Below are 15,390 nucleotides of genomic sequence, written 5' to 3' on the forward strand. Positions count from 1 at the left end.
TGCCAAGGCTTGAACCAGCGACCTTTTTGCCTTGAGTCGAGAGCGCTACCCACTGCCCCACCCCGTCACCCAACTTTGTAATCATAATAAATTATAAAAATAATGAAAAATAATTATTTTTAAAATTAAACAATAAAATTTAACAATATTAAAGATGTGACGTAGTCTTAAAAGGTCTTAAATGTGATATTATGATATCTGCAGAAACCCTTTTTTTTTTTTACAAGACTTCAGTCTATAATCTGAAAAAAAACATTATGGTAAGAAGACAACTTAATTTGTGTGATATTTAATTTATTAATAATATGTTTAGGCACTCGGCAGTGTTGTTCTGTGGTTTCTGACGGTTCAGTTCGCGAATTAGGTAATTAACAAAGTTTCTCCATAATTTGCAAGTGTTTTTTTTTTATATATATTAAATCATCTATTGATCGTACAGATAAAAGAGGCATCATTTGAAATGATAAAAAGTCTTGCATTTGTGCATTTTTCTGTTATCTTTATACTCAAAATAGCAAAACATTGTTTTTGTAAAATAATCATGGTGCGCAGTGGGTATTGCTATCGCCTCAAAGCAAAAAGTTTGTTGGTTGAAGCCCTGGCTGAGTCAGTTGGTGTTTCTGTGTGGAGTTTGCATGTTCACCCCATTTTGGCGTGGGTTTCCTCTATAGATGCTTTATAATTATAATCTATATTTAATGCTGTTTACACAGTTTTAAAAGTGTTTATAGTATCTTTAAATGTGTTATGTAAAATGTGTCTTACTGCCTGGATCTTGTCTGACTCCGCATTTATGGATAATTCCACCAATACCGCCAAGCTAAAAAAGTAATTTGTAATTTTGTAATTTGAGTAGTTTTTACGAAGAGTAATTTGTACTTTTACTTGAGTACTTTTTTAACACCAGTACTTTTACCTGTAATTGAGTACAATTTCAGCAATGTAACAGTACTTGTAATTGAGTACAATTTTTTTGTACTCTTACCACCACTGGTCATAACTGTACAGCATCTGCATAAAGGCTGGAATGTGCACCTTTCCCCTTGTGTGCTGTTGGGTCAGATTCATCCATTCTGGGATGATTTTGAGACTTAATTTGGCCAAAACTTTCTCAGTTTCAGCTAACAGACTGATATTTGGGGACATCTTATTTTAACATATTCTGGTAAAATGCTTTGAAAAAAAAAAAACCTCAATATACTCTTGGCAATTTTACTCCCTTTTCGTCATATTCATGACTGTATTTTCTCCATTGGCCTCGATTATAACAACATTTTTTAATGTAAAGCCATGACAGCTTAAAATCATGCATTTATGATTGTTGGTGTTTTCTGTGACGACAGTCAACATTGTTTAATTGGTCTCCACCCAAGGGACGGCAAAAAGAAAATGGGTGAAAGTATAAAGGAAGAGGAGGAGAGTCGAAGAGGGCAGCATTAACCCTTACGAATTAAATATCCATTTTCCAAGCAATTTTCCTTCTGTTCACCAGTGCATCAAACCTATTCCAGAATTGAACATTTTTTCCTGGACAAGCAGTTACTTCCCCTAATGTCAGAAGTAGAGTATGGTAGTATTGTTATTTCTGACCATTGTTCAGTCTCACTAAAGCTATGTTTTCCAGGCAATGTAATCCCCCAACGTACGCGGCGTTTTAACTCAAGACTCTTGGTAGACGACAATTTTGTAAAATTTATTGATGCTCAAATTGATTTCTTCCTTGAGACTAACGAATCCCCAGAGATAGGTTGTAGCATCCTATGGGATACTCAGAAAGCATATACAAGAGGACAGATTTTATATCAAGCTAGTGCAAATAAAAGAATGTCAAAACGGCTTACTGAGATTTTGAATAAAATTAATACAATTGATCAGCTACACTCAACATCACCTTCTGAAAAGCTCCATAAGAGAAGACTTGTTCTGCAAACGGAATACACAGAGGATCTCCACATTAGATCACGCCAGATTCATAATGAACATGGTGAATGAGCTGGCAGGTTATTGTGTTACCAACTGAAACAATCCTCACCAGCTGGTTTTATAGCAGCAGTTAGTAAGGATGATGCAGTATTATTACTGATCAACAGGGAATTAATGATCAATTAAAAAACTTCAATAACTCTTTACAGCTCTGAGGTAAATGAAATTGAACGTATTAAGAGATTTTTTAAATTATTTAGAATTTCCATCCTTCTGTGATTCAGATCAGTTGGCATTAGAAGGAAATATAACACCTTCTGAAATTGAAAATGCAATCAAAAAATTGAAAACCGGAAAAACACCAGGCCCTGATGGCTTGCCGGAAGAGTTTAAGAAGTTTATTTGCCAAGCTAACACCCCTGTTGTGCAAGGTATTTGCTGAAGGTCTTGTCTCGGAATCACTCCCCCCCTCCATGACATTGACTGTTATAACAGTACTTCTTAAAAAGGATAAGAATCCACTTAAATGTGAATCTTATCATCTGATCAGCTCACTCTGCTGTGATTATACTATCCTGGCTAAAGTGCTGGCAATCAGAGTGGAGTCATGAGAAAGAGAATTCACCTAGATCAAACTGTTTTTATTGTTGGGAGACAGTTATCTTTCAACCTTTGTTGCTTATTTAAATATTATTTATTCAAATATTATTTATTATTCAATACAACGCTATTATGCCATGACCGTGACGCAGCTTCAAAAATTCAAAAAAGTATGAATTTGCTTGACATAACGAAAAAAAAAAAAAAAAACGCAAACACATATACGACTGTCAACAGCTCAAAAAATGTGTTTTGGTGTTTTGTGACCCTTTAAGAAGGTAGAGAAAATGGGAGACTAATAATACATAAAATAATGACAAAAGACACGAGATCAAGCAACAAGAAAGAAACTGATTCCTGTCTTTCAATGAGTGCTTATGTGCATTTAGGAGAACTAGGCAGCACACTCAGGGCTGCAAGATGGATTTAATTTAGTATTCTTATTATTAAAATATCTGAATGAGGATCAAATGACTGAGTTGGTGTTTGAGAATGAAAATTACCTGTTTGTTCCTGCAGATCTTCATGTTCGACTGTTTCCTCGATCTTAAGGTCTTCACTCTCCTCTTTAATAAACGCCATCTTTATAACAGTGTGAAGATCAGTCGCTTCAGCAGGAGTTTTTCTCTGCATTTGGACACTTTATCCTGTTTAAAATTAACAAAACAATAAAAATGTCCTGTTTAAAATAAATAAAACAATGAACAGAAACAAAATAACTTCCCTTCAACACTTGCTTCAACAGTTTCTTTATATGAGAGTCATTAACAAACCCGATTAAGAAACAATAGCCACAAATCAGCTGATTAAAACTAGTACTCCTATATATAGTGATGTATAGAATGAAATGGCATGCTATTCAATTAATTAAACCTTCATTAAAACACTTATTACACACTGTTACTGTTCTTAATTGTTTTGTTTGTTTTATTTATGTTATTGTCTGCTTATAGCACTTTTTTGCACAAGACAAATTTCCTCTCGGGAACAAAAAATTTATCCTATCTTTATTAAAAAAATAGACCTCATTACTATGAGTTTTAGTAAATAGTACTACGTTGTATAAGGATTAAAATAATATTGCCAACAGGTACATAATTTAACACTGAATGAAAAAACTGAAACTTTATTCGATCGCTTAATTTGAGGGTAAACGCTTTAAAACAAACCTTTCTCCAGTTGAATCACAGTTTGGGAGCGGCGCGGGCTTATGACGTCACATGTCACGCCATAATAAAAGTCTCGTTTTATACCTTTTTTGCCACTTACTCTTAGTCATGACTTATTATGTATAGTGTTTCTCTGCGTTCGGACACTTTATCATGTTAAAAATTAACAAAGCAATAATGTTCTGTTTAAAATAAATTAAACTATGAATAGTAACAAAATAACTTTTCTTCAACAGTTTCTTTATATGAAAGTAATTAACAAAATAAATCCAGTAAGTCCGAGCAAGAAACAACAGCCACAAATAAGCTAATTAAAACTAGTACTCCATTTCTTATATAAATTGATGTATACTTAGTATGAAGTGAAATTATGCTATTTAATTAATTAAACCTTCATTAAGACACTTAATACATGCACGTTGTTCAATGGTCCTCTTTACTTTGAGTAAAATAGTATTACGTTGTATAAAGGGTTAAAATAATATTGTCAACAGCAGGTACATCATTGGATGAAAAACCTGAAACTTTAATCAATCGCTTTATATGTGTGTAAAAGCTTTAAAACAAACCTTTCTCCAGTTGATTCACTTTTTTTTACAATTAATGCTTGAACTGACAATACAAGAACATCATAACAAAGTCAGACAGATCTTTAAAAAGAGCAATAATTTACATAGTCATGAGAAAAAATATCTAAAACCACAAACAAATACAAATAATACCATTAGAAAGAAAGGGAAAAATATTAATACAATTAAAGTATTAATAATAATAATAATAAAATTACTAAATTAAACAAATGAATGAAATTAGAATGACACATTGACAAATAACTGTAAGGAAAGCAACTAAAATCGAGAATCTTCTTTAAATACATCTGCATAATATTTCAGGAATCTTAGATTTTTTTAATTCTTAATAAGATAAAGTGATTTTAGGAGGGAAATAAATTCTATTCTAAAATGAATAAAGGATGGGTAATTATTTGTGAATTTTTGTTTGTGAATGTAAAATTTGCCATATAAGATAAAAAAAAATGTATGATGCGTTCCAGATATTTAGCTTTTGGGTTATTATAATAAAAATTCTCTTTTAGATTAAAGCAATTCACAGCATTGGCAGAAGCAGATATATGAGAATTTAGAAGTAACCAAAATTGCTTGGATATTGGACAATCAAAAACATATGTAGTAGTGCAGGGGTGGCCAACCCTGTTCCTGGAGAGCCACCTACCTGCAGATTTCAGTTGCAACCCAAATCAAACACACCTGCCTGTAATTATCACGTAATGTTCAGGTCCTAATTAATTGGTTCAGGTGTGTTTGATATTGGTAGCAACTGAAATCTGCAGGAAGGTGGCTCTCCAGGAACAGGGTTGGCTATCACTATAGTAGTGTCTCCTCTGCTTGTTTGCAGAAAGAACAGAAGCTGTCGATGTCCAAAAAATTGTAAATACTAGAATTTACAGGGTAGATTTTATGTAAAAAATTTTAAAATGTATTTCTTTTGTCTCGTTGGAAATGCAATATTACCCAGGTAAAAGCCAGGTTCTATTCCAGTCTATATCCTTAACCAAAGACCTCCAGTAAAACTTTCCCCTAGAAAAATTTTTCCTTTTAAATTGGAAAATTTGACGCACAAAGCTTTGCAACAACAACTTTCTTTCTTTTTTCTTTTTTATATTTTTTATTTGCTCCACACTGTCTCAACTTTTTTTGTTGATTTGGAGTCGTATTATTAGTACATAGTAAATTTAAGTGGTGGATTTTATTTTATGGTTGGTGAGAAAAGGGTATCTGCAAGTAATGTGTACATAAAAAATATTTTTTTTTTACTGTTTTGCTATTCACCTTATTCTACGCGGATGAGCTGGTACAGCCATTTTAATCATTTTTGCTCGAGACCTCCGGTCTCATTCACTTTCATTCATTATATGTTGAAAACAGCTTGTTTTGCTGCTTGATGTTGCAAACTGATAATATTATTCTACTTTATCTGTTTAGTCATGCAAACACTTGTTTGTAGAGCAAGTAGTTTGACCGTTTTCAGACATTTATTACTCCTAGTCATTTCTCACATAGGCAACTGAATCTGATATTCTAAAACGATCACAAAAACAAGTGCACTTCTGCATTGAAGAATAAGTTCAACAGAATAGTTGTATTTAAATGTGTGCAACCAATGTTATTCCACTAAATTAATAAAAATCAATAAATCACATTAATAAAATGTATAAATGAAAAGACAGGTTTATTTACCAGTTGTGCCCTCAGAATGCAAGATTTCGTTTCCCTGGGTGTTAGTAAGGATATAGGACTCTTCATTGCCCATTGCCAAATTGACTTTTTCTAGAATGTTGGCCACATTTGCCTCACACTCAACAAAGCGTATCACCACTACCCGACTTGAAGAGATGTGTATGGATCTAAAAAAAAGTAATGTTTGTATTAAAAGTTAACCTTATTTTCAAAACAACCTATTTATAAATGAAAAAAAATTATATATATATATATAAATATATATATATATATATATATATATATATATATATATATATATATATATATATATGAATATGCTTATTTTTTTAATTAGTATATCTCCACAGACACTTTAAATGAGTACTATTTTAAGGGGTTACCTTTGAAATGATCTTTGACTCTGACTTTGACTACCAGCTCTAGGTGGTGGTGCAAAGCGTGTTGCTGGTGAACTTGAAGTTGTTTGACTAAATAAAAAACTGCGCTGACTCGTAGCAGTTTCAGGTTCGCAGCCATGAACTTCATGGTGACTCCTCTCCACTAAGTCCAAGCTTGGGAAAACAGCAACATTTGTAGAGTCTGTAAGGTACAGACTGTCTGTGTTTACCTAAAACACAAAATAAACACTTATGACTCCTCCCCATGCAAAATAATTTTCTCCAACATTTATGGCAGAATAGGGTATATTCGGAAGTATGCAGAAGGACTTTTTTTATTTTTAGTAACCTGGGTCAAATGAGGTTTCAATGGAGTTTAAACACTGGCCTGCTAATCCTGACTGGTGGGTACTTGTAAACGGCTTTTCATCTCATTTTACACTTGAACCAGTAAATGAATGCTGAAGTCTATTTAACTGATTATCTTTTATCTTTTAATTACATTAACTGTAACATTTCACTGGAAGTTTATCTTGATGGAAAGAAACACTAGCTGTGCATACCCTATTCTTGAAAAGAACATTTTCTTAACCCTCAAACATATTTCATATTGCAGCCCATAATTTAACTAGCATTGACACCACAATCTCAGGTGTAATCCCATTTCAAAATATATATTTTTCCTAATTTCACATTTTTTCATATAAATTATGATGAAATAAACACTTATTTGTGCATATTTTTTCAGAATAAAAAAAGACTTATTTCTCTTATTTAGGAATGAGCTATAGTGATGATTTTCATACTACATATTCTCAGTTATACTGTCTTTTAATGTAATGGAAATAAACCATATGTGACCATTCCATCAGTTTAAAACTTCAGTTTTAAGGTATTTTTAAAATATTTTTGTCATATTAACAATGTACAACTTTAATTTAATTAGTTTCAATGTAATGCAATTTTAAGAATGAATTCTTTGATTAATTCTTTTGAAAGTTTAAAGAAGTAGTTTAGTAAAGGTTCAGTCTATATTTTCAGTAAAAATATTTTTGTTCAATTTTTTTGTAGACCTATTAATGAACCAAAGCATGATTGTTGCTTATTCTTTTAATAGTCCGTATTCATATTGCCAATTTAACAAATGTAACACTTTAAAACAATTTACATTTAGTTCAGTCACATGTTTCCCTGTGATGGGTTGCAGCTGGAAGGGCATCCGCTGCGTGGAACATGCTGGATAAATTGGCTGTTGCTTCTGCTGTGGCGACCCCGAATTAATAAAGGGACTAAAAAAAAGAATGAAGTTCACACATCTAAAACCAACATGGCAAGTCTATATAAATATATAGGCTACCTGTATTGTCTTGGTAGCAGTGGCGGTTCTAGTTTAAATGGCACCCTGGGTGAATCCACCCCAAACATACCATAATACCCCATCCCCAATATAAATATATATTTTAAATATATAGATTTAAAATAATTATTAATGACAAAATTAAATATTTTTATTATTTTCAATAAATATAACAATTTCTTTAATATCATTATTAGTATACAACTATTATTCTAAATAAATAACAGAAATCAATCTTAAATGTAACTGAAAAACTATGTAAAGACACAACTGGAGTGATATTCAAAGACTTTTGCATGAATATTAAAGTTCTATAGAATACAAAGAATATATGTTGCATAGAATTATCTGTTGTCTTACACACGACTTATTGCTGAGAATTAATGTTATAAAGTCTTGGTTACCTCCCTGACTCATTATTCCTCATTTTTGCTTCATAACCATATGATATAAACTTCAGCTTTGTCGACTTGCATGTGGACGCATATAGGGGATCAGGATCAGGGGCCAGTTCCATAAACCAAGCTTACAGAAAAAGCCAGGCTTATTTTAGTAAGTCAGGTTTATTAATGTCCGATTCTTTTTCATAAATCAAATTTACGAAAGTTCAAACTCGGTTACTCTGGCAACTTATGCTGGGAAACTAGCCTGGCTTACTCTCAGGTCTTAAGTTCAAGCTTAATCAAGGTCACAATAACCTTCACCTGCTGTAATTTGAGGCCTTTTTAATTGACTTAACCTCCTAATAATGATTACAACTTTATAGTCACTTAATAATAATATATATATATATATATATATATATATATATATATATATATATATATATATATATATATATATATACCAAACATCTTTAATACATATTAAACAAAAAAATTAATTAAAATAAAATACAAACTACAACATTTCAATTTTAGAATTCATATATATTTTTGAATCACTGATTCAAAGGTTGCATATGAGAGGCCCTGATCGACGCACAGCTTTAATTTAAACAAAGTGAACGCACACATTCTTATATTAATTTCAACAAGCTTTCAAGATTCAAAATATGAGAGAAATATGGGAAAATACCAAATAATAGGATATAATGAAGTGAAGTGTCTGTCGAAAAGTTTTGCGAGGGAAAGGCAAAAACTTTCAAAAATATGTTTAACTATCACTCAGTTTTTTTTTCTCCCACCCATTTTTTTCGTCACTATAACATCCCTTCCGGGTCTCCGTATAGATATTATTGTAAATCAACCTGTAGAAAATTTTAATTTAAAAGAGATACCAGTGATGGATGTACTTAGCAATATGTGTGTGTGTGTGTGTGTGTGTGTGTGTGTGTGTGTGTGTGTGTGTATATTATATACACACACACACACACACACACACACAATCTCTTTCTCACACGCACATGTACACAGCAGTGAACAAGTGCTCACACACACACACACACATACACACACGCACACGCACAGACACACACACTCTCACAGACACACACACGCATACGCACACATGTTTTTTGATTGTCCGATATTCAAGCAATTTTGGTCACTCCTAAATTTTCATATATCTGCTTTTGCCAATGCTGTGAATTGCTTTAATCTAAAAGACATTATTTTTATTATAATAACCCAAAAGCTAAATCCCTGGAACGCATTATACATTTTTTTTTATCTTATATGGCAAATTTTACATTCACAAACAAAAATTCACAAATAATTACCCATCATTTGCTCATTTTAGAATAGAATTTAACTCCCTCCTTAAATCACTTCATCTTATTAACAATAAAAAAAAATGTAAGATTCCTGAAATATTATGCAGATGTATTTAAAGAAGATTCTTGATTTTAGTTGCTTTCCTTATGGTGATTTGTTTAAGTGTCATTGTAATTTCATTCATCTGTTTGATTTAGTTATTTTATTATTATTATTAATATTAATACTTTAATTATATTAATATTTTTCCCTTTCTGTCTAATAGTATTATTTGTATTTGTATGTGATTTTAGATATTTTTTCTTTTGCCAAAAAAAAAAAGTGAATCAACTGGAGAAAGGTTTGTTTAAAAGCTTTTACACAGATATAAAGCAATTGATTAAAGTTTCAGGTTTTTCATCCAATACTAAATGATGTACCTGCTGTTGAAAATATTATTTTAACCCTTTATACAACGTAATACTATTTTACTCAAAGTAAAGAGGACTATGGAACAACGTGAGTGTATTAAGAGTCTTAATGAAGGTTTAATTTTTTAAAATAAAATTATTTCACTTCATTCTAAGTATACATTACTATATATAAAAAATGCAGTACTAATTTTAATCAGCTCAGTTGTGGCTGTTGTTTCTTGCTCGGACTTACCGGATTTACTTTTGTTAATTACTCTCATATAAAGAAACTGTTGAAGATGAGTTATTTAGTTTCTGTTCATAGTTTTATTTATTTTAAACAGGACATTTTTATTGCTTTGTTAATTTGAAACAGGATAAAGTGTCCAAACGCAGAGAAAAACTATATATAATAAGTCATGACTAAGAGTAAGTGGCAAAAAAGGTTAAAAAGACTTTTATTTTGGCGTGGATTGTGACGTCATAAGCCGGCGCCGCTCCCGCGCTGTGATTCAACTGGAGAAAGGTTTGTTTTAAAGCGTTTACACTTATATAAACCGATTGATTAAAGTTTCAGTTTTTTTTCATTCAGTGCTAAATTATGTCCCTGCTGTTGACAATATTATTTTAACCCTTTATGCAATGTAGTACTATTTAACTCACAGTAATGAGGTCTATTGTTTGAATAAAGATAGGATACACTTTTTGTCCCAGAGAGGTAATTTGTCTTGGGCAAAAAAAAGTGCTACACGTTGCTGTAAGCAGACAATAAAGTAAATAAAACAAACAACAATTAAGAACATACTCAAATAAAGTTTGACAGAAGTTACAGGGATGTAACAGTGTGTAATAAGTGTTTTTATGAAGGTTTAATTTATTAAATAGCATGCCATTCCATTCTAAGTATACATCACTATAAGAAATGGAGTACTAGTTTTAATCAGGTCATTTGTGGCTATTGTTTCTTGCTCTGATTTCTGTTTGTTAATGACTCTCATATAAAGAAACTGTTGAACAAGTGTTGAAGAGAAGTTATTTTGTTTCTGTTCATTGTTTTATTTAATTTAAACAGGACATTTTATTGTTTTGTTCATTTTAAGCAGGATAAAGTGTCCAAACGCAGAGAAAAACTCCTGCTGAAGCGACTGATCTCCACACTGTTATAAAGATGGCGTTTATTAAAGAGGAGAGTGAAGATGTGAAGATTGAAGAAACATTCACAGTCAAACATGAAGATCTGCAAGAACAAACAGGTTAGTTTTAATTCTCAAAAACCAACTCAGTCATTTGATCCTCATTCAGATATATTTTAATAATAAGAATACTAAATTAAATCCATCTTGCAGCCCTGAGTGTGCTGCCTAGTTCTCCTAAATGCACATAAGCACTCATTGAAAGACAGGAATGAGTTTCATTTGTTACTTGTTCTCATGTCTTTTGTCATTCTTTTATGTATTATTAGTCTCCCATTTTCTTGATCGTGGGCCAAAAATATCGTTATCGTGATGATAATACGATTATTCCCGCAATCTATATACCCTTTTATTATATTCTTGGCTGTTTTTGACCCATTAACTTAAATTATAACCACATTTTTTAACCGCAAAGCCATGACACCAAATAATCATGCATTCTAGATTGTTGCTGTTTTCCTTGTTGGGAAGAGGTCAAATGTGTAATTTTTACTGTTGATCATCAGTTGGCAACATTAACCCTTTAGATGGGCCTGTTCAAATAAGTTTCTGTCTTTTATATGGAGTTCAGTGGAGTAAAACAGCAGATTATAGTGTGCGTGCATAAGTACACTTTGTAGGCAAGCGGCAACCTCCTGCTCTCTCTCAGGAAGCCAATACGGAAGTAACTAAAACTGCAATTCATCCGAAATTCCGCTAGTCCTGGCCGCTCCTGGCTCCAAAACAGAGCAAATTTCAATTGAGCCCACTGTTAGAATGGCCAACTTTACAGCAGAAAAAAAGGTGTTTACAACCTGGTACAAAAAAAGATTTTGGTTAATACAGCTAATATTACCCTTCATGACAACTGTGAGGGGGGTGAATTTTTTTTTATAACTCGTCCGTTTCCTTTATATTAAGTTATATTAAGTTTGCATAATTAAGGGCGTGGTCACTTGAGTGACAGTTAGGTATCGCTGGTCGCCGTCACGTCACCTAAGCTGAATCCTGCAGATTAGCCACTGAACTCGGCATATTTATCGTATTTCTGTGTTGTTTTATGTGGCTTTACACACTCAACTGCCTTTTGGACTTGTTTCCTACAATTATTTGATGGAATGTCATGCTGAGTGCACTTAATTGTGCTCACAAACCATTCATGTGGCCTCCGTTTCCCATGTGAGTAAAGTTATATACTTATACACCATCTCTATACATGTATTTGTTTTATTTAAGATCCTTTATCGTTTATTTTTATATTTAGAGCTGTAATGCACTCCAGAATCTGACGAATTGATTAGCTGTGGGCTCTAGAACAGTCATCTGAAGCGTTGTCATACAGTGTTATGCTGGATTTCATCAATAGTCTTACTTTAACACAGACTTTATCTGAAGTGTTTGGATGTAATTCGCGTGTTCCTCCTGTTGAAAAACGTCATAAGAACAATGTTTAGTGGCTCAATGTGTTACAGCAGTGTGTTTTTAAAAGACTAAACACTTTATTGATATAGTGTACAACCAAGCACAAGTGGTCAGAATACAAACGAGTGACAAGTGATAAAGTATTAAGCGTTCTCCCAAAGTAAAGTGTGTCTGAACCAGGTCCAAGCAAAATGCAGCATGTGTCTGTAGCTCCGCTCACTCTCCGCCTCTTTGCCCTTGTTTGGTATCCCGCCGTGGTTGTGATGACGCGCGAACAAAATGGCGACGGTTGGCCGCGCCTACTTGTGGCTTCTTTTGCGCTCTTTAGAAACCTATGGGTGACGTCACGGATACTACGTCCATATATTTTACAGTCTATGTTTGTAGGGGGGCCAACAGTTTTAACCCAAAAATGACCAGTCTATCAGATGAAGAAGAGCAGGAGTCAGAGATTCAATTAAAAGAAAGTTTATTGTAGATAGTTTGCAGTTTCATCAGCAGAGGCCAGCTTCAACACTCACAACAAGTTTGTAGACCGATTTATATACAATCTCAGAACAACAACAATTAGATGTCTAGAATTGTCTTTTCTCTCTATGCAAACTGTTTTAAGAAATGTGTCAGTAAAGTGCACTGAAACTCCACAAAAACAAAACACACAGGGAATATTTGAACCTATCAGTTTACAATATACTGATGCCGTTTTTCTAGGCTTTATTGGTGATAATGGTCAGAAATGTTGGACCATTATTGCCTTTTTAGCATAAGCAGAGGAGAGAAACTAGCCAGACAGTAATGTGTGAATTGTGGAGCGGGCTAAATCTAAAGAAACATGTATTTTTCAGTAAGTGTACTTTTTTTTTTTGCTTTTATTCTTGCCATAATTAAAATATGTATTTTTAGAGCAGCCCATGTTCTGCAGTCATTAATATTTTAAGAAATTATAATGGGTAAAACTGTCCGAGATTTGAACAAAAGCAAGTGATGCACCAAAGTTTGATAAAAAAAAATCTTGAAAGGTCATAAAAATCCTTATAATCATTAAAATAATTTATAAAAACAAAAAATCTATTTAGTTTAAAAACATTAAATGATATTTATGAAATGACGTAGTTTCGGAAACTTTCTACTTTTCTGTTTATCCGTCTGACTTTACAGTGGGTTTCTTTTGACCGCCCCCTGTCGTTTTCAAGAATATCACAATGGCGAACGTGAGGCCTCGTCCATTTCGCGAGATGAGCGTGCAGTCAGCGGTGGTGCATGATGCGGCGCCAGGCTAGAGTATTCACCTTATTCTTCGCCGATGAGCGTGCTCAGCCACTTGAATCTTTTTGGCACGAGACTTCCGGTCTTTCACTTACATTCATTTTTAGACATTAAAAACTGCTATTTTTGCTGTTTGATGTTGCAAACTGATATTTCCTTATTATATTATTCTACTTGGTCTGTATAGTCATGCAAACATTTGCTTGTTGAGCAAGTAGTTTGACCATTTTCTGCCATTTATTATTCCTAGTCATTTCTCCCTTAGGCGACTGAATCGGAAGTTCTAAAACAATCGCGAAAACAGGCGCACTTCCGCATTTTAGAATAAGGTCAATAAATCCAGCTTCTCTCTCTTTCTCTCTCTCATACACTATACTCCATATATAAGGCAGAAACTTTTTTGCACTGAAACTGATAATCAATTTTAAAAATCACAAATCTCTTCCCAACAGGGAAATGTAACGGTGATGTGGGAATGGTGATCCCCCCCAGAAAATACAATAAACAAATATTAAACAAATATGTTTGTCACTTGTTTTTAAGCAGTTAATCTTGGGCGCCAGACAGAATATCTGTTAAAATACATTTCAAACAAAATATACCACGGCTAGCTCTCACCACCAGTTACAAATAATAAAAAATAAATAAATAAAATAACAAACAATGAGAACCAGAAAAAAACTCAGATAATTGCTGTAATTGTCTAAATAAAGTTTGTATTAGTCAATAATAATAATAAAAATACTTTTCACACACAAACAGCAGTATCAACAACGAAACAAACAACATAACAATGAAGCACAGAACCCTCAGCACTTATAACTCAAATGAAAGAAAAAAATGCAAATGATTTCAGGCCAGCAGATTCGTCACATTTGATAACGGTGAAAATAATAATGATAACAATAGTACGGGGAGAAAACAAAACAAGAGAAACAAAATGAGCATTTGGGCAAAGAAAACAAAAACTTTTTTTTTTGGATGCGTCATACGTCAATTTGCATATCACTGACGTCATCACGTTCTACTGTTTCTGTTTGTTTAACAGCCTATGGTTAATAAAGGGGTATTTATAATTGCACTACACTTTATAAAAGCATGTTTATTTAACTAAATGTATTGCTGTTTGAATACAGTATGTCATTATAGATGTGTAGTGAATGTGCAGTAATCTCTCATATTTATTAAACTCAGACAAGTTTAGAAACTGTCACTAAAATATCTGTGATTGTGAACAAGAAAAGAATAAACGGTCCAATTAAATTGTTAAAATAAAGGAGAAGTAGATCGGTTTGACTGTACAAGGGAAATACCTTCACACTGGCTGTGCTAAATCATTTGTCGTCGGTACGCAGAGGGGTGATCTGCTCTCGGGCTGCAGGTGGGAGAGGCTGCTGTACGAGGACTGACTAGGCCGCCTGTCAGTGCTGTGAGGCGGGGGAGGGGTCGGCGGCATCACATGCAGCTCGTTGAGAAGAGTAGGGACGGTACAGTATGGACAAATGACAGTCTACAAAAAAAATCTCCAAAAACACACAAAAAAGTCGCTAGATTTGTCGCTAGGGGGGTCTGAAAAATCGCTAAATCTAATGACAAAGTCGCTAAGTTGGCAACATTGGCGGCAAGCAATCAGAATGAAGTAGTCCACCGCTTGAGAGGTGTTCAGAGAACACAGACCTGTGAACTTTGGTTCCGACCACAGTTGTTCCCAAGAGTTTGATTATTGCGGTTGCCGA

At 33.3% G+C, this 15,390-nt stretch overlaps 3 protein-coding genes and 1 long non-coding RNA gene across 12 annotated transcripts in view; 2 read left to right on the forward strand and 2 right to left on the reverse strand.

The window, feature by feature from the left end:
* The window catches only part of LOC100535035 (uncharacterized), a 304,783-nt gene extending 300,531 nt beyond the window's left edge, over positions 1–4,252 (reverse strand). Inside the window, exon 1 of the mRNA XM_073948867.1 lies at positions 4,211–4,252. The gene's annotated coding sequence lies outside the window, so the exon portion shown is untranslated. The remainder of the gene's footprint in view (positions 1–4,210) is intronic.
* si:ch73-110p20.1 overlaps positions 1–15,390 on the forward strand; it is a 592,105-nt gene that overhangs the window by 370,827 nt on the left and 205,888 nt on the right.
* LOC137489462 (uncharacterized) overlaps positions 1–15,390 on the reverse strand; it is a 243,196-nt gene that overhangs the window by 156,933 nt on the left and 70,873 nt on the right. The window contains exons 1-2 of one of the 5 annotated variants that reach the window (XM_073948500.1): positions 3,693–3,745; positions 3,027–3,170 (exon numbers count right to left, since the gene is read on the reverse strand). The exons of 3 other annotated variants lie outside the window; for them this stretch is intronic. In XM_073948500.1, coding sequence (XP_073804601.1) covers positions 3,027–3,156 — 130 coding nt within the window. In that variant the 5' untranslated portion in view covers positions 3,157–3,170; positions 3,693–3,745. Of the gene's footprint in view, positions 1–3,026; positions 3,171–3,692; positions 3,746–15,390 lie in introns of those variants that run through there. One more of the 5 variants, XM_073948501.1, reaches the window with a different exon arrangement.
* Positions 10,291–15,390, forward strand: part of LOC137489621 (uncharacterized) — a 115,936-nt gene continuing 110,836 nt past the window's right edge. For 3 of the 5 annotated variants that reach the window (XR_012402635.1, XM_073948910.1, XM_073948908.1), the window contains exons 1-2: positions 10,291–10,320; positions 10,895–11,047. Coding sequence is in view for 2 of the 5 variants with exons in the window: in XM_073948908.1 (XP_073805009.1) it covers positions 10,963–11,047 (85 nt within the window). In the remaining 3 variants the exon portion in view is untranslated. The remainder of the gene's footprint in view (positions 10,321–10,894; positions 11,048–15,390) is intronic. The other 2 variants (XM_073948911.1, XM_073948909.1) reach the window with 1 other exon arrangement.

Source organism: Danio rerio, chromosome 4, assembly GCF_049306965.1.
Source record: "Danio rerio strain Tuebingen ecotype United States chromosome 4, GRCz12tu, whole genome shotgun sequence".
In the NCBI taxonomy this organism is placed as follows: domain Eukaryota; kingdom Metazoa; phylum Chordata; class Actinopteri; order Cypriniformes; family Danionidae; genus Danio; species Danio rerio.